The sequence below is a fragment of the Rhopilema esculentum genome, chromosome 19, assembly GCF_057945365.1.
Source record: "Rhopilema esculentum isolate cy_ngs chromosome 19, ASM5794536v1, whole genome shotgun sequence".
Lineage (NCBI taxonomy): Eukaryota > Metazoa > Cnidaria > Scyphozoa > Rhizostomeae > Rhizostomatidae > Rhopilema > Rhopilema esculentum.
In genome coordinates this window covers 7,953,414-7,979,249 of record NC_142833.1, presented here as the reverse complement: position 1 = coordinate 7,979,249, position 25,836 = coordinate 7,953,414, and the positions used below count along the sequence as shown (strand labels likewise).

General features: G+C 34.7%; 1 protein-coding gene across 1 annotated transcript in view; it reads right to left on the bottom strand.

Annotated features, from left to right (window-relative positions):
* LOC148957975 (uncharacterized) overlaps window positions 1–22,694 on the bottom strand; it is a 31,347-nt gene extending 8,653 nt beyond the window's left edge. The window contains exons 1-17 of the mRNA XM_089113908.1: window positions 22,457–22,694; window positions 19,684–19,794; window positions 15,517–15,571; window positions 14,553–14,747; window positions 13,284–13,415; window positions 12,064–12,240; window positions 11,236–11,367; window positions 9,820–9,903; window positions 7,515–7,754; window positions 6,879–7,031; window positions 6,292–6,462; window positions 5,447–5,617; window positions 4,699–4,808; window positions 3,409–3,476; window positions 2,841–2,989; window positions 1,649–1,945; window positions 524–814 (exon numbers count right to left, since the gene is read on the bottom strand). Of these exons, the coding sequence (XP_088970034.1) occupies window positions 524–814; window positions 1,649–1,945; window positions 2,841–2,989; window positions 3,409–3,476; window positions 4,699–4,808; window positions 5,447–5,617; window positions 6,292–6,462; window positions 6,879–7,031; window positions 7,515–7,754; window positions 9,820–9,903; window positions 11,236–11,367; window positions 12,064–12,240; window positions 13,284–13,415; window positions 14,553–14,747; window positions 15,517–15,571; window positions 19,684–19,794; window positions 22,457–22,459 (2,539 nt within the window). The 5' untranslated portion in view covers window positions 22,460–22,694. The remainder of the gene's footprint in view (window positions 1–523; window positions 815–1,648; window positions 1,946–2,840; window positions 2,990–3,408; window positions 3,477–4,698; window positions 4,809–5,446; window positions 5,618–6,291; window positions 6,463–6,878; window positions 7,032–7,514; window positions 7,755–9,819; window positions 9,904–11,235; window positions 11,368–12,063; window positions 12,241–13,283; window positions 13,416–14,552; window positions 14,748–15,516; window positions 15,572–19,683; window positions 19,795–22,456) is intronic.
* Window positions 22,695–25,836: the final 3,142 nt, after the last annotated feature.

Sequence of the window (25,836 nt, the reverse complement as noted above, 5' to 3'; positions counted from 1 at the left end):
TGAAAAGAAACCCTCCTTCAATTCAGAGCTTATGGCCTAATTAATGTCTTTTGACCTTTAAGCTTCGAACCTTTGACATTTGACTGTTACGCCCTTCATTTTCATGTTCAACCTCAATCAACGCTTAATTAAAAACAATGGATTTTTACTGTAATTTCGATTGCGATAGGACCCCCATGACTGAACATTGACTGATTTCATGTAAAGGAGGCTTGAACAACGTTGCTTACAATACATGTGGGCAGTTAACAAAAAACACTGTGCAGTAAGTGTAATGACTGGAGTAAGAAAAGATGCAGCTTCCAAATCTATTTTGAACTAAAGGATAGCTGGGGTTTTTACATTGAAATTATAACTGTAGATAGCTCATGAATAAAAGGTATACTCTGCTTTTTAACAGCCAATATCTCAAAAGCTCGTTGCTAGCTACCCTGGGTACCAGACTCACTATATATTTTATATAGTGAGTCTGGTACCCAGGGTAGTTGCTAGCTAGCTCTCAAATATCTTCAAAAAGACTTACCACTAGGTAATGTTGTAGCCTGCACCCTCTGGCAAGGCCCAGGTCCTGGAGCTGTCATTTCACAGACATCAATCACGTATGTTGAGATTGGAAATAGATTGGAAAGAAGTACCGAAGATCCAGGATATGTGACAGAGACATTCCCTTTGTGTCCATTGAGATTGTCATATTTGATGAGAGTTCCAAGGGGTTGCCCATTCCACTGCTCTTGTGTTATATGAGTCCATTGGACAATTGCTGTGAACCCAGAAGTTCCGTTGGCACTAACAAGTTTAGGTGGCTGGCTTGGCTCTGTAAGGTGCAAATTTATCTTGGAGCCATGTGAATCTTAGTATAGTGTAAAATAGGGCAAAATCTCTATGTCTTTGCATTTAGGACTACGTTGCATTTAGGGAAAGATACCTACTACTGCTAACATTTTTTAAGAAGTAAGCCATGGAAGATATTTTCTCAATACATCGCTTATTGCTACACAGTGTATTATATGAATATACTTCTAGTTTCAAAATTTCAGTTATCTTAATCAATCACACACGCGTAGCTCCCCAACCCCAAGTATGCACACCAAGAAGCATCTAAGGTGATTAAACGAATCCAGCTTGGGCTTCCTAGTCCGAATTCGGAAATTTCTAGTGATTTGCATAAAAAGCACGATATTTTCCAGCTTTATTGTTAAGCCTTCTTGAAAAAACCAGAAAATCTTCTGGCTTTTTCAAAAGCTTTAAAAACACGAAATACTTGAAAAAGTTTTAAAAACACGAAATACTACAGGCTTTATAGCTGTTTTTAGAAATATCTGGCTTTTTCAAGAAGATTAAGTTATTGTGGGTGCGAAGAAGATGCAAGGTGTATATCACAGTGATACGATGAAGGAAGCGTTGTCAGATTGACAATAGTCGCTAAAAGTATTGGAAGAAAGTATCTCTCAAACAATCCAGCTTTTCCATATCTTTTGGGAAAAATATCTTTTTAGGACTAGGAATAAACGTAATAAAAAAAGAATCTGATATTTCGTAACCATCTAGCTGCTATTAGCAAATGCTTTTTCCTTCCATACAAAGATAACGTAAATAAAGCAATGATCTATGTGATAAAAGATTGCTATGGGTATTACGAAAAACATACTTGATTCTTTTGTATAGATGTATCTCTCTTCTGTTGCTATACCATTGCCATTTTCATTGTAAGCAAGAACACGGAAGGTATATTCTGTGAATACCTTCAAACCAAACAGGGTTAGCTTCAACCCAGTAGTTGCGATGCTGCTGTATGGCTCAGATCGCAGAAGCTTTTCTTTATAAAACAAAATATAACCAGTTATGTTGCCATTTTGGTGCTGCAACGGAGGCTCTTCCCATGAAGCTGTGATTGATGTAGATGTTAATGGCGTTAGTGTGAAGTTCAGTGGAGCTGATCCGGGCACTGAAAAATCAATTGGATGAAAAGGAATTTTCTGTTTAACTTTTAGTACAGTTAACACGGGTGATTCCCATTCATTTTTTAAATTGAAAGATTAAACAGAGCAGTGGCGAAAATTAATTTTTCTGGTAGGGAGGGGGCGTAAACCACAAAAAGAAGCAAATTTGCCTACAAATGATGAAACGTGCCGACAAAAAACGCTAAAAACTGGGCGAAGGCGAGGTTTTTCCCCCCATACCCACTGACACAAAGAGGCGAGAAAAGTCCTTTATTCGATGGCATGATTCCAGGAGAATAATGATCTGAAGGCAAAGGCCTAGGGCAAATGAAATATTGGAAAGTAAAAGTATATGCTTTGAATTGGAAATTGTTCATATATTCTGTCCTATATACATTGATTAATGTACATGAAAAGTTCAAGTTGATTCCATTCTACTAATAAGATGTATCAGAATACAAACTATAGACTGATATTTTGAATAGAGACTAGAAAATGTTAGCAGAGGTTGCATAAAAGTAGCAACAATCAATCCCACAGGGTAAATCCCCAATAATGCTACAATAAACAGAACAATATTAATTATTCTTCATTTTGTGATAATGTGACATAGAAGAAACAATCTTTGTAATTGAATCTTGGCATAGCATTTTGACTTAGAAAAAACCGGGCAGAAAATGCATTTTGCTAATCTGGAAGACATATTTTAAGAGATTATAGGTCAATACATTCATAGGCACTTTTTGCCATTATGTATTTGGACTTGAAGCAATTTGTTGATATTTCACAAGATAACTGATGCTGCTTTAAAAACCATATTTTACCTAGATCTTAAATACCCAATAAACATTGCTAGAATAATTAGATTATTGAGAAAGCGGCAAAGGAAATAAGCCTTACCTATGGTAGTTTTATAGGTCTGATTTGAACCAATTATCTTCAGTTTTCCAAGATATTTATCGTTTTCTATTGCCTCTTGCAGAAGAAGTATTTGAAAAGAATCAAGGCCAGTAAAAACGAGCGTAAATGTCCCAACAATACTACCTTGCCTAAACGAAAGGAAATGATAAATAGAGATAGGATTTCGTCTTTATACAGCAAATTGACTGAAAAAAATTGGAAAATGATACAAAAGTTGAAAACATCTTTTAAAAAGCTAGCATTTTGAAAGGTACAAATGACCATTCTACGCTCTGACGCTTTATACTCTAAAGATTGCCAGACAAAAGGTATAGTATGCTTCACAATGTTTTCTGTTTCAAATCGATTGAAATTTAACTTATATATAGAAAATCATCTTGCAAGTTGGTTGGAAAGCAATTAGCCAGCTGTTACGGCATCATCGTGGCATTGATTTTCATTACCAATCAGCTTCCATTACTAATACACACCCAAAAACAGAAGAAATTCTTCAGCATTTTCTCAAGAATCAATTGCTCAAAAATCAAGTTTGTTCTTATTAACATACCGCAGTGAGCCGACACTTGTAGTAAGGTATGTTGAGTTGACAGATGAGAAGGTAAAGAGTCTTCTTGCCTAAAATTTTGAAATTTCAATGATGAGAAACATGCCCAATTGAAGCAAATAAAAAATGTGAGCAGGAAGAAAACGACAAATGACAAAACGAACACAACGATCAACTTATTACAAGGAGAAGAGATCGTTTGATGCAAGAAACGTAAAGCTAAAATAAAAAATTAAGTAATGAGCAAAAAGGACATAATCTAGAAAAGAAGTCCATTAATTCACGCCCAAAATGATGTAGAGGCCGAATTTTGATAAAATAATGCATCGATCTGGTAAAACAATGCCGCATTAAACAGTTGTTTAAATAATACGAAACATAAAAAAAGGAGGCTTTTTCCTCTCAATGCAATCAGATTTATTGATCTAACATCTTTGCATTCATTAATCTTCTCGTCAATTCAAGTTGTGTAATACTCCAGAGGAGGGCTTGATTTTGCAAATATGTATACAGCTATGCAACGTTACTTGCTTCTTTTCAAAAGAATGACTTTTGATAAGAATATTTGATTAAATCTATGGTTATACATTTAAATTCTATGTAGCAAACATTGCTAACAAGTAATTTTGATTATATTATAGATCTACAACCCGTATTTGGCTTCTAAAGTTAGATGCAAATTTGATACTTTTTCTCCGCGAAAGTACTTTCTGTTTTGCTTACATTTTTCTTCTTCGGTTAAAAAGTATTTGCAATTTATGATTGATTTGATACTGTGATTCTGTTGCAATTTATGTTTTTCTTTTTAGGCAAATATCAAAAAAGATAATTCAAATGGAAATAAAATATAGTTCTTATATGTAGGTTCTCATTCTAAGATAAAAGGTATTGTATAAAATAATTTTTTTAGACCTTGGGCGTTGATAAAATTCGTCTTTTCAAAAGGGTTAAATAAAAAATGCAATTGAAAGGGGTTTTCCCTTTTTCACCAGGAAAGTCTTAACAGAGAATTCGTGCGGAAAGTAAATTCTTATGAAATTATAAAGGTTCCATTTTCCTGTATAACGCCTGCTCAGATCCCGTTTTTTCTACGAAGCAGCGTGAACAAGGGGCGTCTACTACACTTAACCAATATCAACTCGGATTTTAAATAAGATAAGACATAAAAAAGATCAAGAGCGTTAAGCTGACCACTTATGGGTCCTCAAAAATCAAAGTTTATTAAGTTTAAAGCAAAGTTTTCTGCATTGTGTCAATAATAGGTACGTTTTTAAGGGAAGAAAAATTGCTCACGTTGAGTTGCAAAAGATCTCGAAAGTCATTGAAGGCTGAAGAACCTTTGATGTCCATACTGTTGTTCCACAAGAGATCAAACTTAACATCAACAACTGTGACATTCTCGGCTAAAAATGCAACATATAGATGCTCTTAAGTATATCTTTGAATGCTAAAGTAAAAATCGAAGTTACACAGGTATTAAATTGTATTCTTGGTGTTTAAATACTTTTGAATAACGAGCCTTAGCAAAGAAAGAATAAGACCAACATTAGAGTAACAAACTTGAAAACTAACTAAACACCAACTAGTCAAAATATGAAGATTGAGCGATCCAATTTTCCTCTAAACAACAAAAAAACCATTCAGGAAATCATACGAGAAACCATTCGAAAAAACAAGACTTGAAAAATATATATATTAAGTTTTTACCGTGGCTTTTCTTTGCTTGCCTCTTAAAGTTTCTAATAATATGCTCAATTTCTTCTGCCATTTTATAAATTATTAGCATGGCTACCAGCACTCATGCTATTGCTTTCTCGATGGTGCTGGGCAAAAATCGTGTGTAGTTGATGTTACACTTTTGCTGATCGTTTAAAAACATTACTCATAATCTTCAAAACTTTTTTTCTATTTCAGTGCAATCAATTTTTAGTTTTAACGAAGAAGGAAATTCTAATTCGTAATCATGACCTTACAGTCAATTTCCTTAGAATATCAACTTTGTTATCTCTTGCAGCACAAGCTGGTACAATAGCAGCAATACCTGGACAAGGTTTATCGTTGCATTTCATCTCACTGGTACTGTTTCCTGGACAAACATTACCGCCATAAAGTGGGGCAGGGTTGTTACAGAAACGCCATCGCATGTTTCGTCCTGAGTTGCATGGTTTATCACACGCCGACCATTCCGTCCAAGAGCTCCAGTTGCCATGAACTGAAAATCCAAACAACAAGGAATGAACTGCTGGAGCCACAATACAACATCGAGTAGATTCACGCTTTTGGTGAATAGAACAGGACGGATCTAAGGTGTGATTCGTTTCGATTTGATTCAGGTGTTTTTCAATGTTGGTGTTGAGTGTAGCTATGTTTTTTAGCCCAATAGTTAATTGCAAGATCAGGTTTATGAAAAACCTTCTTTTAAAATGATTAAAACCGAAAGTGCTATTGCTGCTCATATAAGAGACTGATGCAGTTGAGAAAGCACCTTCAGAATCAAAAATATGTGGCAAAGCTGAATCTAAACAGGCAGTTGGAGGAATCAAATATCACGTCAGATATCTTTTACTGGGATGCATATGCACTTGCTATCTGTCGTTTTTGTCAATACTATTACAAAACGATGACAATTATCATTATTCCATACGATGATTTTTTAATTGCACGTTTGCTTTGCTTCATAGTCATATACCAGTTATATAAATGTCCTCCATACATATTTCGTTAAGATCTAAATACTCTAAGTCTGAAAATTATTTGAGTGTATCTAATTTCCCATTGATCTATATGATTTTAGCTGACAAAACTTATTAACTTTTGAGTGATTAAATGTTGAAAAATACAATAAAGACGAGAAAGTGACTGAAGTAACAAGTATTCTCAAGTTACCCGGACAAAAGTTCAAATTGCATATGTCACTTTTTGATCTATCTCCGAAGCAATCAAAACCCCCGTATTGGGGGGAAGGGTTGGTGCATGTTCTGCTTCGGGTTTTCTGTCCTCCTCCGCATGTTTTTGTGCACCCTGACCATACAGACCATTCAGAAAATCCTCCATGGACTAAAAACATGAAGAGTTAAAGATCATTTGCAGTTGTCATTATTCAGGAATACGATGCTACTAGTTTAGGAGCAACAGAGTATAGATAAGCTAGTCAATTTGATATTTCTGAAAGTTTTGCTTGAATGGTGTCCTAATAAATACTTCCCAATTGTTTTCTTTCTCCTAAAATCAAGTCTACCTGATCAAAAGTTACTCCTACCACTGACGTAGGAAAATGGTACAACGCATTGAAAGAAAGATTTCACGAGAAAATTCGGCAGATTTCACATTATTGCAGCATTTCGAAAAAATGTTGTTGATGCAAGATGGATTCTTCAAACGCTATTTGGGGTTACGTTTGGTGCATATTCTGCTCCGCGTTGTAAATGGTTATAGAATATACAGTTGTTGAAATAAAGAAAGTTTAAACATACTTGGGCAAGGGTGTGTATTGCAGTTTTTTTGGTCTGATGTTTGGCCTGAACACGAATCTACAATACACGTGCGTGTTCTGGTTTGTACACCTCCATTACAAGACGCAGAACAAGATGACCAGGGAAGCCAAGGTCCGAAATTATCTTCATCACCTAGAAAAATCAGACGAGAGACCTTCAAATGAGTTGATTGTGGTAGACATTAATAGCTACTTTACTGTTTTCTTAAAGGTTACATTTGATGCATAGAGATTGATGGGCACAATAACATGATATGCGTGATCCTAGCCATCTCTCTACGTTATGCTGGTTTTCAAACAACTTAATCATGTAATCTAACTTTAATAGCATTATGTATATGAAAACACTGCTTCCTACTTGTTTTTTTTCAAGAAAACGTTGTTAAACAGGGGAGCAGAACACAATCAACAAACGAACAAATGCAAGGGACTTCTAACAAACCACTTCAATGATTTCACATACTTTTAACGGTGTCTCATAGGCAAGCGAAGATTAGAGAATTAAAGTAGTTCTTGTTTACACAAAAACCCTCAACATTCATAAATGTTATCTTACATCAAATGCAAGGTTTTTTTTTAAAAACAACCATCAAAAATGGAAAGGCATGGGCAATACCTGATATCAAACATTTACACAGTCGTCTTATTCCTGTATTGTTGAATCCTTGAACGTGACAATTGATTCCTGATTCATTTACTGCTATATATCCAGCGCAAATAGAACCGTTGATGTAGTATGATGGGTCATATGCTTTCTGCCATAGTTTTTTTGTTTCACTGTCCAAGCATGTAACGCCTTCAGCGGTAAACACGGACTCAGAATTTCCTGTGACGATTGTACTTGTGCAAATTTTCCCTTCAAACAGAATGAAAAATTAACCTTCTTTCTAATATGAATCCGATATTTCTGCTGGGACTCAATGCTCTTATTTTCTGGATAAATTAGGCTCGGGTGTTCTTAAAGGCTCTTGCGCAACCAGCATGCTTTGCTATAAAAGTCTTTATGTTGGTAGAATTAGACAATCTTTGGTATTTTCATGCTGTATAATATTAGGCATGTTTTGAAAACAAAGTTGAAAATCATGCCTGTTGCGCAAGACCTTTCAATATTCCTCCTATATCACCATTGATTTACTTACATTTACACACTATATATTTTTCCAAAGCCCTGTTTACACTATAACTGTCAAACCGGGTTGAGCCTGAGTTAACATAAACCTGGGTTAGAAATTTTGTAGTGTAAATGCAGCTAACCTGGGTTTAAGTCAACCCTACCCTGGGTTGTGTTGAACCTAGATTGACCCCATGTTAAGATCTTCGGAATTCAGTGTAAACGCAAACTTGGGTTGAACCAAGGTTAACGAATTGATGCGTGCACGCGCTTTTCAAGCTATGCATCAAAAGGCGCCTACACGCGCAAAAGTTATTTTGGAACGCTCAGGGGAGAGATCTTTCAATTCAAAGCAACAAATTTTTGAAAATGCGCGAGTTCGCTGCCAACGAAGTCATGGCATTAATCGAAATGTTGGCGTACGAAGGGATCAAGCAACATCTAGATGTACAAGATAACTGCCTATATTCGAAGAGATTGCAGGGAGACTGAAGGGGAAAGGTGAAAAAGATTGGACCACACCACAGTGAATACACTCCCCACATCAAATTCTCATTTATGCCGTCCGCCATTTTAAAAGATGCCAGTGATCACGCATGCGTGGCGAAACTAACCAGGGCTCAACCCAACTTTGCGTTTGCACATTCCTTTGTGGTCAATGTAGTGTAAACGAAAGTGGTTTCAAGCTGGGTTCAACCCGGTTAGAAAGTTGTGTCATAAAAAGCTTAAAATCACTAGCAAAGTTTTGCGTTGCATTTTTAGGGATTATTTAGATTCTTCAAGAAATTCGTTATAATAATTATTAATAATAATTTCTTTATTTAAAGTTGGCTCTTATTGCTAGCACACGTGCTAATTTAAGCCAATCGAAACTTCAATGCAAGATACTATAATAAATTAAATCTAAATTACAAACGAGAGAATCCTATTAAAGAACATAACTAAGAAAACCCTAAATTACCTATATACAATCTGCACAATTTACAATTGCAATCAAAATCGTAGCTTTGAATTTTTCTTTTGAAGGTGTTAAATGTCTGGGACTCTTTTATAGAGGATGGCATAGCATGCCATATCCTAGATCCAAGAAAACATGCACTTGCAATACCATACCCTGTTGCTTTTGGTTTCGGTGCAAAAATACTTTTGCAGCTTCGAAGGTGGTAAGGTACATCTTTCAGAACGAAAATTTGTTTCATGAAACTAGGATTGAGATTGCTTTGAGTTTTAAAGAGTTTGAGTTTTATTTTCTTCAAATACTGCACCTGGCTCCAACGCTCTTAGAAGTGATTGCTAATGCAACCTGCTTTTATTTTTAAGCCGCGTTTTCCATAAAGGAAAGAATCCATTAGTAATCATCGATAAATCTCTTACAAAGAAAGCTGCTGATGGGTCATTAATGTTGTATTACTTGTCCAGTGATTTTATCAATGTTCCTTTAAAAAATTATATCAACCTCACAAATTAGATCAATTCTGTTGTCTGGTGTGACATAGAAAAGTCTTTGTAGGTGTGTCATTGGTAGATATGTCATGCGAAGCTATTGTAAGGGAACGATGTTTTGGTCCTATTCAAGCATTTGAAGCAGACGCATAAAATAAAAGTATTGATTGGAAAATAAGACAAAGGAAAATATATCTAGAAAGATCAAAGAAACCCAATGAATTCGCCTCAATTGACAAATGCTGACGGTACACAAACACCACTACCACTCAGAATGAAAGTAAAAACTAGAACACACAATGATACACAAAAAGCATTGAAGGCAATGTCGAAAATAACTCTATCATGAGACATTATCTATACGAACCTATTCTTTGGCAGAATTCTAAACATTGCTGTCCAGGGTTGGCTAAGTAAAAATCGTTAACTTCAAGATTCTCGGTCATGTTCACTGCAAAAAAATAAATATCACTATATTATTCTTTATAAACTTAAAATACAGTGTACAGTAATAGCAGTATCCTGATTTTGTTTTCATTGCAAAGTTTCTGTTATTCATTCAGTTACGTAAGGATGCATAGTCCCACACAAGGAAGAGTCGACTTGGTTAGACATCCACGTCACAATGATCCTCTCTCATTCGCCTTGAATTGCTTGTATTTTTGAATGCTTCTGAGTTTAAAGGGCCTTAATGTGAAGTTAAAAACAATCAATTAATATCAACCGTTTAGATAATTTTGTTATGTTGAAGACAGTTTAAATGATTGCCATTGTTCACAGTATATTAGTTTGATTTGATATTTCTGATCGGGGTGGAGTTCTTTTGATGCATACGCTAAAAATTGATTTTGCTTGAAATTTTAGGAAGTTTTAGTTCACCAAGTTCAATATTTCAAAATATATGTGAGCTTTAGATTTTTATTCTGAAGCAATTCATATTTACAATATAATTATGAATTCAACAGAACCACTTCTCTTCCGAATCTCTGAAGTACGAATTTGTGGCTTCACATATGAAGACGATATCATGCGAAATTCATTGTGGCGGCAAATTTTCTTCTCATAGTCACCAAACCAATATACTCTTTCCTCCTAATTTAATTCAATTACCGATACTGAGGTGCCTAAAAACGGTGCAAAGTCTTCAAATACCAATAAAACATTAGCCAAGTGGAAGAAAATACAGGGAAGCTTTTAAGTATGGGAGAGTCACTACAGTTTAGAAGCAATATACTTGGTTCTAGTGAGTTGCGAGTTGACTACGACTGTTCTATTCTTTAGAATAACTCTTCTATTGATAATTTATGTTTTCAGCAATATTTTTGCGAAAGTGCAAAAATTTGGCTGTTTTATTAGTACCTATACAGTCAAAGCAGAAATCTGAAAATCTAGGCCTGAGTTACACGACCCCAGATGGGTTATCAAATCGAACTGACCGCCCAATCCGAAGCGATAGCACTCAGCTTTCAAAAGTCTTTACATGGCTTTGTATTGTCATTCACTCCGTTTGCCTCCATGCCACACGACACCGGATTGCCATGCATCTTGCTTAGGAGAGAGGCAACGGATTGCCTCAGCGTCGTGTGATTGAAACCCTTGTCCAAAATAAATGCGAATCCAGGCCATGTAGCTAAGGCCTTAGGAAGGCCCTTCAAAAAAATTAAGGCCGTTCAAAAAGTTATGGTATAGTACTACCCGAAGGAGAGAAAATTTGATAGACACGTGTCCCTGTTGTACCACGTGGTTAATGAAGTTTTAAGAAAAATAAGCATCTTAAAATTACCAATGCTGGTAGATGCTTTTGTTTCTGTAAGCGTAGACGAAGGTGTTATCGTAAATCCATCTTTTACTTCTGTTTTGTAAGACTGAGCAGTGCTCAAAGAGCTGGAGAAAGCTTTTGTTGCTGTTTGAACCCCTGTAAGTGAAATAAGAGCAGCGTGAAAGTGGAAAATTTCTTGGGAGTATGCGGTGTCAAACTGATTTCTTAATTTATACCAATCATCTAGTTTTCCAAAAAGCGCTAAATAATTCCAATTTTGCTGAGATAAAAGCCAAGTCGTAACTCTTTGGATCCACCAACACCCAGGGTTTTAGAGCTAGAGTACTGCATCCCCTCTAAATGCCAAAACATAGTCTTGTCTACTTGTTGCTATTGCTCTGAGAAACGTCTGTGTTAACGCTTCCCTTTGAGTCATTTTCAACAGCGTGCTAAGCCTCTATAGGCCAAGGCAATATGCTATATAGTTAAAACTTAATGCCTACAGCAGGATATCATAAAACATGATCTATGTAAATGACTCTTCTGCAGATTCTGAACAAACTGCAGTATACTTATGATGAAGATCTTTCTAGAAGAGAAATAACTGGACATTTATCTTATTGCATAGGTTATTAGCAAAAAGTTGTAAAGACTTTTTCTAATGAACAATGATAAGCAATAATGATCATTTCTCATGCTTCTCTTGTCATTATTACCTGTCAATGTTCGAAAGCATTCATAGCAATTTTACTATTTTAGGTGCAAGAAGTAAAAAAACGTTTAATCTTTAAATTGTAACGACGAGGAAAATCATTGGAAAAAATTGGGAAGAAATGCTTTATTAAAAATAACCTGTAACTGGCACTGCTGGGAAAGAAGGCGACGATATCATTGGCGTCGTCATATGGATGGTGCTGTGACCATGTATTGTTGTTGTTGTTGTTGTTGTTGTTGTTGTTGTTGTTGTTGTTGTTGTTGTTGTTGTTGTTGTTGTTGTTGTTGTTGTTGTTGTCATTTCATCTATATCGTCTAAAAAAAGTACTTTGAAGTCAATGTTGTGCATTTGATGAAGCTTCTGAACACAAATGAATCCATTGATCGGTTCTTTTGATGTTTCATACAGATAACGTACAAAAAATTCAAGTTATATTTTGTTAAGATAATTCATTCCTAGTGCCTCTCAAAGGCTCTTGCGCAACCGGCCTTTGCATTTTTTTCGCGTGACGTTCAATGAAATTAAAATAATAATTTGTTCATAGTTTTTTGGTATCTGATTAGATTCTTTCCATTTAATGCCTATTTACCTTTTAAAATGAAAAATATCAGTCTTCTAGCGTTGATGCCTTATCTATAATTCAAAAGTAATTCAAAACATATTGTGCTCCATCAAACCTTAAGTACATATTTAAAAGAAAAAATATAGAAAGGGAACAAAAGAACCATCCTGCAAGTGGTGAAATCTTAAAAATCTGTTTAAGGTCTGTAATTAGATAATTAAGAATATCTTAGAACAGATGAGCTTTGTTACATCTATTAATTCATTTTAGCTTAGTAGGTACATCGACTTATCAAAAAAATTGTTTGAAAGTGTATACTGACGTTTCATTTTTGAAAAAGCCATTTCTAAATTCTGTAAAGCCAAAACATTTTTTGGAAATATTGTTTTCCTGCCAAAGAATTTGCCTCAACATTATCAATCTTACTCTTCACTGTCTAATTTGTATGCCTTACGCTTAGTCCAAAAAATAATCAGCCTTTCTCAAGATGATTTTTTAAAGCTTTGAAACCTTTCTAAAAAAACAATGATATTCGGGCATGTTTTAGGTGTGACAATCGTGTTTTGTTTGTTTCTTTGGCCTTCTTCATTGACCGTTTGACCGCAAAGTATTCTGGACACTGGAGGGACGAAATAGGGAGAGAAAAAACTCCGGTCCTCTAGCTCAGGTAAAATTTATATAAACTTATACAGGCTAACATCCTATAAGATCCAACTTTTCTCTCTTTGGATTAATCCTTTCAATTGTACATATGTAAGTTAGTACAATGCTATGGTATAATGAGTCATTTCATACGTTGAATAAAGTCTGATGTTGTACATTCCCCCATTTTGATGGCTGCGTCAACTTTAGTCCAACATTGGCTCTCAGTCCTATATGTCTTGATTTCAGGATCGTAGGTCAAAGCCAGCGAAGATGTTAAACAATCTATAATTGTATAAATTGCATTTTTAGAACGGAGTAAGTTCAAAGGGAAAAATCAGGTAAACATTTCCGATGAACTATTTTTGTTATTCACCTAAACAAGAAACTTTAGGATCAAATTGGCGTCAAATAAAAGTGAAGAGGTAAGGTATTTTTAAGTTGGTGTCCCTGTTGTATTTTTTCAACTTGAGATTTCAATTAATTCTCGACGGGGAGGAAAACTCTATATTTCATTAGATATTGATCTTACTTTTGCTAGGACTATTAGAATAAGTGAAACAAAAATGATCAAATTGAATTTGTTGAACAAAAACTCATGCTTGTAGGTTGAATGAATCAACTAAGAGAAAGTAGTTGATGGTCTCAAGTATATTTAAAAAATTGCGCTCTTTTAAAGGACGAGTGTTTGTTGATTGTGCAGATCAGGACAATTATAAGTTGCCACTTTGAGTTTTGCGCTTAGTTGGATCATCAGAGAACTCTTAAACTACTCTCTCTGTAGGTGTTTTTTATTTTACACAGGTTAAGCCTCTGGAGATATCGGGTATTACAATTTCATGTAGGTAGTGAATGGGGGTAACTTGAGTTAAATAGGGATAACATCTGTTCTAACGACTAATACACACCAAAGCGTGTACAGTTCTGCCTATTGAGCACTTCTTGATAGATTGGTAAACAGTAATTTTACCCTTTATTGGTGGTTGCATTATTTTACCCCTCCAATCAGTGTGGTCACACAATTCTGAGCAGCATTTTATCGCAGAAATGCCTACCCTGAGATTTTCTCCCCTCAACCCTGAACTGAATCTTGTAAATTTGAGCAGCACCACCCAATTGCTTTATGTTATAATCCAGCATAGCTTTTTTGAAGGGAAAAATAGCTGCAGGGACAAGATTTCGTTTCTTGAAGATTTGGACAATAGCATATTGCTCTAAACAGTGAAAAGTCACTGTGGCTTAAAGGGCAGTAGGCCCTCCTCCCCTAGTTAGTGTTTTAAAAAAGACCTTGAATCCACATTTTTTACATCACTGGATTGCCTGATTATGAAATTTGCATAAAACGTATAACCATTTTATTATATACTTCAGACCATATATGCTTAATTGGTTTACTATCAAAGGTAACTAACAATACTTTACCGTCAAAGAATAAGTGACCTCCAGTCGATCTTTCCGCCAAACAAATTGTTGTACCTGGCTTTCTCATTGTTTTGTCGCTGTATACATCAAACACTTGTTTATCATTAGACGTTGATGTAAACCCAAGTTTTGGGTTACCGCTCAGTGATTCGTAAACAAAATCACTGCCAAACATAACATATACCTGTTTGATTCCTGCAAGAAAAAATTATTGGATTATATATGTTCAGTTATCTATATTAAATGGACGGCCTAAACATTATAATAAGGATGGACATGTTCATGATATTTTGAAAATTCTTCTGGATGGACATTCTTTTCACGGATTTTCCAACTCCGTTCAAATAATGATAATGATAATAGTAATAATAATAATACAAATATTTACAGAGGAAGGCCTCAGTCACTCGAGGGTGCTTTTCACGATGGTCCTCTATTTAACTAATTGTATCGATTTACTAAAAAACATTACAATTAAAAAGTTTATCATATTAGGAGTGGATAAAATCAGTTCACATTGTCCAAAACCTTTGTTTAAAAATATTAAAATTTCCTGCCAACTTGATGTTTGTGTCCAGTTTATTCCAGTCATCAACAAACAGATAGGATGACATTTGCTTCCCCCAATTTGTTCTTACTTTAGATAGATGGTATTGCTCTTTGTTCCTTGTCTGGATGTTATGCAAATCGTGTCCTGTTTTATTGCTGAAAGTGTAACTTATATCGTTTTTTTTCGACTTGTTAATGGTGGCACATCGATGGAACTTTCGTCTGATATCTAGAGATTTCCAGTGCAGTAAATTTAAGGTCTTCGTGCTTGAGTAATTTAGTTTCATGTTCAATACCAGTTTGGTGCAAAATTCATGTTCAATACCAGTTTGGCGCAAATAATGTACAAATAATACAAAGTTTAACTTAATGATTCAATGTAAAAGTGAGTGCTGATTTTGAAAAAAATACTTACTAGTAGCCATCCCTCCACTATTTCCCGACGTTACATGGAGCAAAGGAAAGATGATCTAGCAAAAAATGTTGCATCAAATAGTTTGCATTGTCAAGAATTAATATTTTCAATTGCAAAATCACTTTTTTCACATAAAATACCAGGAGGAAAATTTCAACTATTGGAAAATTTAACACATAATCCGAATAAAGAGCATAAAATTCTTTAATGGATGTAGCTCTAGCAAAATCAGCATCGAAGTTGGTATTCCACAAGGCTTCTGTATTGGGACCCTTTCTTTTCAGACTTGCAACGTTTTTAAAACTGTATGGAAAGTATTATCCCATATATGGATGCTGATGATGTTACGTCAATGGAAATGGAGAATTCATAACAGATTTTGTAGGTTCCCTGGAATATTTCGAAAATTATGCACAAGTTAAGTTTTATTACAGTAGAACCTCAAATGGATTCCTCTTAACAACGGACACATTTCAATAACGGACACCTCTCAACAGCGGATATCTCTTAATAATAATGGTCAAAGGACACTTCTCGATACAACGCAATCTCGATACAATGGTTACCTTTATACAACACACAGATACAATGGTCCGAATGTTGTCTGTAAAATTGAGTCTCCATTGCACAGGAGTAAATAGTCCTAGGCAACTGGCAAAAATTTAGCAGGATTTATAATGAATTGCCAGATCTTTTTCTCACTAATAAGCTACTCAAAGGGTCAACAAGACAAATATCTATAAACTGAAATAAACAAAAACCTTGGTTGGAAAGGGATTTATGCATTTATTAAAAGCAAGCCGAAAAGCATATTTCAAATAGATAGCTCTCAAACTTTGTTAAGCTCTATTTTCAAAGCCATTTTAGATATGCAAGCTTAAGGATGAAGAGACATGTACATGGTTGACTGAAAAATTCTTTGTTCTGTTCTGACGATGAATTCTTGCTTATAAAATTCTGCCTAGACCTTTCATACCGAGCATTTACTGAAAAAACCCATATCTTCTATTTAAGAACAAAACAATGCGAACATCTTCCAATGACAAAAGTCAGGCTAAAATATTTAAAGCCAAGCTTCTGTTTCTATGTCATCAAAAACTGGGATAATATGCCAGAAAACATCTAACAGAAAGAGCAAACCTGTTCTTAAAAAGCAAATTTAGAGAGTTCTTTTTAAACAGGGCCCAAACACAATCCCTTGTTTGAGCAGTGTATTATTTTATTTCATTTTTGATCATCAAATGCCAATTGTTGATGATAATTTTATGGTTAATCTCTTTGCTGAAAAGAATTGGTGTATAAATATTGATAGATGATAAAAAATTAATGAATCTCGAGAGGCATTGGTTAATGAAATGGTTATCCAGCCCATCGAGATATTCTCTTATGGAAAGAAAGCAATGAATTAAGCGATATATTGGCTTTACTTGGCAGTCTACTGGGCGGGATGTAATTTTCCTGTACGAGAGACCCTAAATGCAAAGATTCTACGTATGGAACAGGCAGTCATTATCTCTAAGAGAGATGCTAAGCAACTTGATTAAAATGTAACATTAGTTGCTGACCCATAAAGTCAAAAATTGTTTTAAAAGTTAAAAATAATCTTTAGACAGACGTTTTTAATGTTGAAGAAGTTGGATTATAAGAAACTAGTACTATAATGGACAAAAATTTAAGCAAAAGGAGAAAAACTTTCAAGCTTTTGAAAAGAGTCAATAACAAGTACCAAGTTATATTTAAAGACGGCTCCGAGGAATATACACGATATTGTTAGTGTAAGGATGATTTTACTATAAACTTTTACTAGCATTGTTGCCCAGAGTTTTTATTAATTTTTATTTTGTTTAATTCTCTTTAGACAAGATAACATCATTTGGATTTTGATCTGCAGGGGTTTTTTTGTGACGATCTGCGTTTAAATTTTTCCATAAAAGCTCAACTTTGAAACAATTAATTACTTTTAAGTCACGAAAAAAAGAACCCACTAAGAAACTAACGAACCAAAATTTGGATGCCACATTAAGAAACTTTAAGTACTTACTGCTGATTTAGGTTCTTATTAACACAACACGTGTACTGTTTTTTCTCCACGTCAATGTACAGATTGCCCGTTTTATGATGCGATACTTCCCAAGGAAGTTATTGATATTGAAGATGCCCTGAAATATAGTCTTCTTATCCATCACTACAAGACTTAAAAAATCTTGAAACATTTGAACGACAGGTTGGCGAAGGCATAAAACCAGTTCCGTCCAATTTCGGAACTGTACTCGTGAAAAAGTTTGAAGCGGTTCGAAGCTGATAAGGTTAGGAAGCGTGACAATTACTATTTTTTCCAAACAAAAGTTAAAGAATGAAATATGAAATATGCCTTGCCACAGTTTAAAGCTGTCAATTATTAGTATTGCAAATAAGACAGTTCAGTTCCCTCTTCTGTCCAGATGAATGTTCAACAGAAAAGAATCCCTCTAGAGCGGAATCTTTTTTCCTGTTCTATTGTTAATTGCTCTACGCTTTTGCACTAGTTCTATGTTTCAAATGATACTGAGAGGCTGTTCGGAATGGAACCAGACCGTGGAAACGCAACCAGACGGTGCTTCACAGCATTCATGTCGGTTTCTTATTCAACGCAAACCCGATTATTGTTGTAAATTTGCCTACTGTTTTGTGTGAATAGCATGGAAATTGAAGGTAACTAAAATGAATAGAAATTCAGCCAGGATAATTGGTATTTTCAATGCTATTCAAACTGAATAAAAGGTACTAACAATGCGTACTTGTGAAATTCACATATTTTTTGTTGACACCTGTCGTTATAGCAACAAATTCTCACGAAGAAAGGGAAAATTGCTCTCCAAGCCTTTACCATTGAAGATGAGCTGCTCTTGCTGTTTTTTATGTTGTACCTGAGTCGATACAGCTTATAGAAACTCCGTTTTCTGCTAAGAATTTCGAAATGTTTGTATAATGAATAGAACTGTAGCTAAAATATATTGTTTGGAACTAAGATTAATGGCTGGCTAGTGGAAATGAATCAGCTGTTTCCTAGACAAGAATTGACTTTGGTATGCTCAACATTTGAGTATCAAACAATTAAAAAAAAAGATTCTTTTTGTCACTTTGCAAGCAGAATTCAGTTTATCAAGATGGCAGACTAGAACTTATCAACTTGATTTCAAAGATATCCATTCGAAAAAGCTAGAACTTTATCATCTTTTTTTCTAAGCATGTCAATGTTCTTGTCTTCTGTGAATGTCAGTGTTCAATTTCGCTGCCGATAACCAGACCAGATCTTAATCAGAGGTTTATCAAAAGCAACTTGTCGTCAATTGCAAAACACTATTCGTCCTTAGAAAATTTATCGGCGAGATTCACATGTCACGACATTAAATCTCGAAGCAACGATTTGATAGTAGAGACATTGCAAATTTATCATGACCTTAAAAGAATGCAATTTATGAATTTTAATGACAAAAGGTTTTATTCAAGAGCTATATTGATCCATGACATGGCGAGCTACCATTAAGGTCTAATTAAAGGAAGCCAAAAATTCACCAAAGCTTTAATTCTTTACGTCTATAAGCATACTTTATAGTACAATATGTGATTTAGGCATAGGTCTAAGGATGTATGTCATAAAATATAGAGAAGCTAAAATTCTTAGTTAGAAAAAGCAGATTCGTCGATAGACATGCTGTAGCTTTTAAAATGTATGTAGTACTTGGTGACTTTGAAGGTTAAACGTGCGCGCAAAATTTCTTTCCAGAAGAGGTGAATAGTTCTTCTGTAATTCACAATTATCAGGAAATTTAAACTACTTTTGATTGCAACGTGATCAAACCAATGAAAGTAACGTTGATTGCAAAGCTCAGAAGTTCATCTTTGCGTAAAAAGAGTGTGCAGAAGAATCCAAATAGCAAGAGTCCGAAATTTTCCTCGGAATAATATCATTCTCGTCTCTGAAGTCTGCTTCTGACAAACAATGGAAGCAAAATGGTGTTTGGGTGTGGAATTTGAGCTCCTTTCGTTTTCAATTGCCTTCATTATTGGTTTCTACTGTGCGAATATCGTTTTTCTTGGCTCTCTGCATAACATACCTTGCTTTTCTAACAAATTATTTACGCAAATGGTAGTATAAGTTATACGATCCATAATTGTATTACTCACCATCAAATAATTGATCATCCTTAGATTGCAGACTTCATTTCCAGTTTTCTTCGTATGCATATCCATGTATCCCTTGTTTATACATCTGAACAATTCACGCAGCTGGCTTATCTGTAAATAGAATGTGAAACTAGAAAGCAAACTTGCACGCTCAACATTCAGTTGATCAATTATTCATCGAGTAGGTTGACTGACTTTACGTCAATCTCTTCTACATGAAACTGCAACGTTTTGATAAGATACGGACCAAGCATGAAATGGGCTTTTTTAATATGTACTTTAATCATTACCCTCTTTTATACTTTTCAAAAGGCCTGCAAAGGCATCACATGATTTGTAAAGCAATGCTGCCACATTATTTGCAGAAGTTTTATTAGTTGAACAAGATCTACTGAATTATAAGCTTTGCAACCAGCCATGAGCTTAGAGCGCATGATCTCTCTCGCGGAATAAACTTATTGTTTGCAAGGATGATTTGACTTCAACAATCTTCTTTATACCGACGGTTATGTTAAAATGAATTTCCTTCACTCAAAGAAGATTAAAGAAAAATCAAGTATGCTTTTCAATGACATCATTTATTATACCAGCGTGACTTTATCGAAACGGCTGTGCATCAGAAGCTCTACTAAGCCGCAAAAAGAGGAAAAGGTTTTTTGAAATACACAAGGATAGGATACACAAGGGCATCGGGGTTGCACGTTTGATTCAATTGAATTTGCTTTTTCGCAGAAATACTTTAGTTGTTGAAAATGGATGAATAAAAATTGCTTTAGGTTTCTTGTATTCTTTATAATGGTTTGCTCAAATTACAACTAATCGATATAGAAGATGTGAAAAAAACTACATGCACAACACACCATTTCAATCAACAGCCTAGTTTGGGACATTTCGATTAAAGATTTTTTATCTTAGAAAAGTGATAAGAAAACTAACGATTGTCCGGCAAGAAATGTCTATATTGTTAGAGATTCAATCACAGATTTTTTGACGATGTGATTATTAAAAAATTATATGCTATTCAAATACAAAAGTCATTAGGGTGTAGTTTCACATCCCCCAACTAGTTTAACCGTCAAAATGCATTAGAATTCTGTATGTACTCAAATTGTGCACTACGAAAGATGAAAATTTGCAAGTTTTTGTTTAAAATCAAAGCCAGTATCAAACTTTTGTATGAGCAAGACAAAAACCTTGACAAGTATTCAAAATGAGGCTGCTTAATTCTCTGGACAGTTTTATCCATAGCAAGAATAAAATCTTGATTCTGTTACTGGATGTCGGACTTTAATCAAAGAACCAGAGATTTTCCATGCTTGAACAGACAACGAATATTGAATCTCTGCGATATAGCAGTGAAATTCCCATTTCTTTCAACTGCTCTGATAAATCAAGCAGTATCAAAAATACAGTTAAAAATGCAATTATGTTCCTTTTCTCGGCAGTTGCTATCTTCTCTCGTCATCTTCTTCAATGAGAATATTCCTTCAAGCTTTCCAACTCTTTTTATTTTGATTGGGCTCACGACAAAGTTCATCAGCTAGATTCGTTGTTTCCAGACTAGATGTCTAGATATTTTATTCAGATATGTCCTCATGATTCAATCTTGACAAAAATATGCATACATAAGCATTTCAAATGAACTCATTTCGATTTTTCTCTTTACGCAATTTAACGCACTTTCCAAGTCGAAAGTTCTTGAAACGCTCTGTAACTGGAAACGTTTTATTTTGAAAGTTAGGAATATCATATTAGAAGTGTGCCAACACAGTGTTTTATGAAGATAATTTTAAGCACATAAAAGCTTGAGTCCCCGGGAACAACTTTCAAGCAACATTGTTTAAAGGAAGTAAAGGGAATGTTTTTAAGTGTTATTAATCGTGCTAATGAAGCTTGTCAATACCTCTAGAGTGAATTGCATTGTATCAAGAATGTCTGCTGAGAAATCGGTTATAAGGCTTGCACTCATTTTTTCAAGAAAAAAAAGTCGATGTTGAGTACTCCAGATTATTAACGCTTTTGAAAATGTCGATACTCGTTGTTTCTCAAGTGTTACAATCATCAACTGGCCAAACAGTGAGAGTGTTACAACACACACGCCTACTGATTGGCTTACATTGATGGACAGATGGCTTTAGCCACTTTAATCTCTTTCAATTGCCTTTCGAAATTATTTCACCATTATCTAATTCTTCATGCTAGGAAATTTTCCAACAATAACTTGCTTGGGCCGGCTTTCTCAGCTGCCATAAGATAGACTCATTTATATTTTTATTGTTTTCAGATGCTCGTGACATTTTAGTTCCTTTCGGATACTGTACTTAGGTGGAGTGTAGCAACTGATTGTAAATTGGTTGTCATTGTATCAACGTCTCTGTGTTAACCGTTGTGAACAATTGCTTGTACACTGTGCTTGTTTATAAATCTGGGTGTGTCAATTTTGTCGTAAGCATCATGTAACAATGAGCTGTGATTTTTAATCAGTCTTGAGTTTGAATGAGAATAAAAGCATGATGATAACTGCATTGGTACTTTTATAATGTTATCTATTTCTCTACTACCGGTATCTTATAGCGAGTTTTTTTTTGTGAAAGATACAGATCTTTACCAGCCGCATTCACCTGTTACGGCGGTTCTGAATATAGCGACTATTATCAATTCATCAATCAATCAGAGCTCTTGATAAAGAGCGTATGATATTTCTTCAGCTATTATGCTTAATGTAATAGAGGTGCTTCTTGTATTATCGTATTGTAAATCTATCTCTACGTACCATCTCTTATTGACGCCGTTACCTGCAGTAAGCCATTATTCATCGCAGCATTTGAACGTTTCTCAGACACGTTGAAACTCAGCATGATTTGCAGGATCAACAGCAAATCAACATGTTTTTTTTAGCTTCGGTTTCTTCAAAATCAAAGCTGAATGACTAACCAAATTCAAAATCAAATTCACCACCATAATGCCTAATGGGCGTAAAAACTACCGTGCTGTGATATATTAGGACAGCCGACAATTAGTATTAAGATCGTATTTATGCGTATTATATCACCATACGTTGCTAAGAAACCTTTTGCGATATTGTTTGTAGCAAAATATTAATCTTACAACAACAGCAACTCATAAGCGCAACACTGGCAAAAGTTTGATTATTTCTGACATAAAGAAAATATTTTATTACTTTGATATTGCGTATCTAATAATAATTACTCTTTGAACAACGTTATAACACGAAGAGACTAAAGAGTATAATATAATAGCTAAAGAATGTATTATAATGGCTAAAAAAATGAAACAATGGCTAAAGAATGCAATATAATGACTAAAGAATACATATCATGGCAAAAAAGTACGATATCATGGTTAAATGATATTGTACACTATTAAGTGTACACTTTAAGCCATATAGTCATTGCATGGTTAGGAAATTTATTTTTGTTTTGATTTCTCGAACAGGAGCTGTTTTATTTGATAAACCTGCTGCTGCAGATTTGCTTTTTGTAAATCTTAACAATAACACCATAGATCACTGTAATCTATCAAAGACTTTGTTGAAAATACCACCAGTTTTTTCTACTGATCATTTAAGATTAAAGGCTTTAAGATTTTTACCAAACAAGATTAGTGATAAAAATAGCTATGGATATCTTACTTTCATTATAGTGTCTGGTCATTCAAATCTTTAAGTTTATACCTCCTTCTGAATTCAAAGCATTCTAAATAATATAGCCTACACAGTAATTTTGTAAGATCACACTTTATGCGACTAGGCTAGATTTGCCGAAAAACTAGGAACAACGTAAGAAGATGTCCAGCCTCGGAATAGTTTTTGATAAGGTGCTAGATGTCTGACTGGGCATAATTGGCCATTGAGCTGGTGGGGCAAAATCACTCAAGCGGAAATACTGGCAAAAGACGATCACCCATAAAGGCTCAGTACGGAAAATTGCAAGGGGGACGAAGGAAAATCAATATTTTCAAAAATCGGCATAAATTTACAGCCACTCGACCACGAGGGTTGATCAATCAAATTGCGCACAGAGAAAAACACGTGAACAGTTTCCGCCTTGCAAATTGGTGATATCCTAGAGCAGAGTGCAGTGGTTTCACGTGAACAGTTTACAATTCCTTTCTTGTGCGCGTGTTCTGATCAATTTGGCCTAAGTTATTTTAGGATTTGCTGTACTTATGCATGTCAAATACCTTAAACGTTTAGGCCTAAGCAAACATGTTCCTTGGCGCTTCCTAAGGAACCTAAACACTTCCTATCATGGTGGATCTTGCATCGTGAATACTGTATTAGCAAGCACCCTTGTTATCGCTAAATTATTTTAAGAAAACTACTTCTGTTAGAAAGCGGAAATGAGAAAGCCTCTTTACATTGTTAAATGAATTGAAATTTATGCATCCATGAAAATTTATGCATCGGTAAAGTGTTTACTGGTAAAGACCAGCTTGCTTGTCTGTTTGTCCCTATCCAGTAGTTGCTATCGATAAATTAATCCCTTTACTGGTGATTCAAGTAGCTATTCACTTTGATTATTGCTAAATTGGCACCATTCGTATTGCTTTAGCGGCACCATCGCGCTTTGTTCCAATCTAACGTCAGCCTCTATATAGTTCTTAGTTAAATATTAATAAAGGAATTAAAAGCTCACCCATACTACATGCAGTTTGCAGTTAATTTGAATAGCTGCTACTCAGTAAGATATACAATGTTTCTCATGTATGCAAGTAACTCCAGGTGATTATTTTCTCATGCTTTTCTTATGATTTATAAGAGCTATAAACAGCACGCACTTATATAAAAAAGATTGTACATACCGTACAGGACTGTAACTTTCGTCTAATAGTGCCGCTTGTCTATTAAAAATTCATTTTTCAATCATCAACCACCATTACTTGCGTTCCTGATTGTCCTATTTTGATCCATAACTGGTTATTTAGCCACTTTGATCTATGCTCTGACGTTTTATGCTCTGAAGATTTCGCTTGAGACAATGACTTCAGTATGTTCCGAAAAGGTTGTGACTTTGGGACTCTTAGTAATGCATTGTTGGTGTTTCTACTTGCCAGCTCTATCAAAATTGCCTACCTCTCTCTGTAATTCATTTCATTCTCAAAGTTTTTGATAAAATCATTTTCATATTGTTTCAGATTCCAGCCCTTGTAAATTTTCAATATTTCAGAAAAGACAAAGACTCTTAAAAACAGTGTCGTAAAATCACTTATCTAATAAGCAGGGAAGCGCCGGATAGTGGAGCAAGAGCTTTTGATTATGTTTATTTGAGTATAGAAGTTACACATCTTGCATAGCTCTGCATTTCTAGTGAGCGGTTTTTCATGGCAAATTCTGTTAACATGAAATGTAATGCTTCTTATTGTGTTTTAGGAATTTTCTGTTTATATTGTCAGATTTTTATCTCGGTCAGCTTTTTGCAATATGTCTTAATTTTTTTTCTCTGAATTGTAGCAGCTTTGTTAAACATTTATTTCCTAGCATTTATGACAGGTTTTGAAGCTTTTTGTTTCAATATGTCAGCTTCCTTGCTTAGTTGAGATACCATCATTGTGATGTAACTTAGGCCCTCGTGTTGTATACAACAAAAACTGACATGAAAAGACGTAAAAATCGTGAGAACTCTGGAATACAAAAGGCTTTATTTGATCTGTTTCATTGACACTTTTCTCAGCTATTTATACTAAATGTTAAGAGATTCCCTTAGGCAAAATATTTTTTATTAAGTAACATTTGATTCAGGTTAAACAAATAATAAGTAACATTCATTTCCCGAACATTGCCTCGACCCAAGAATGATTTCGCTATCAAATATGTTTTAATTACTCACCATTTGTGTAAATACAAATATTTATGTTTGTTTAAATGTCTGTTTGTTAGGTCAGCATTGGTTGGGTTTATTGAGAGATATTAAAACAAAACAAGAAAAAAAGCAGCTTAAACAAAATGTCGAATTACATTTATTTCGAATATACACTGCCGTGTACTTCAATGAAACAGAAATCACAGAGTAGCAGACATTGCAAAATTGCAAAGGCCACGCCGATCTTAATTTCAAAACATTGATATTGTTAATCGTTAAATTCAGTTAAAATTATGATAGAAAATTTAAAACGTTTTAGGAAGCTGAGGTT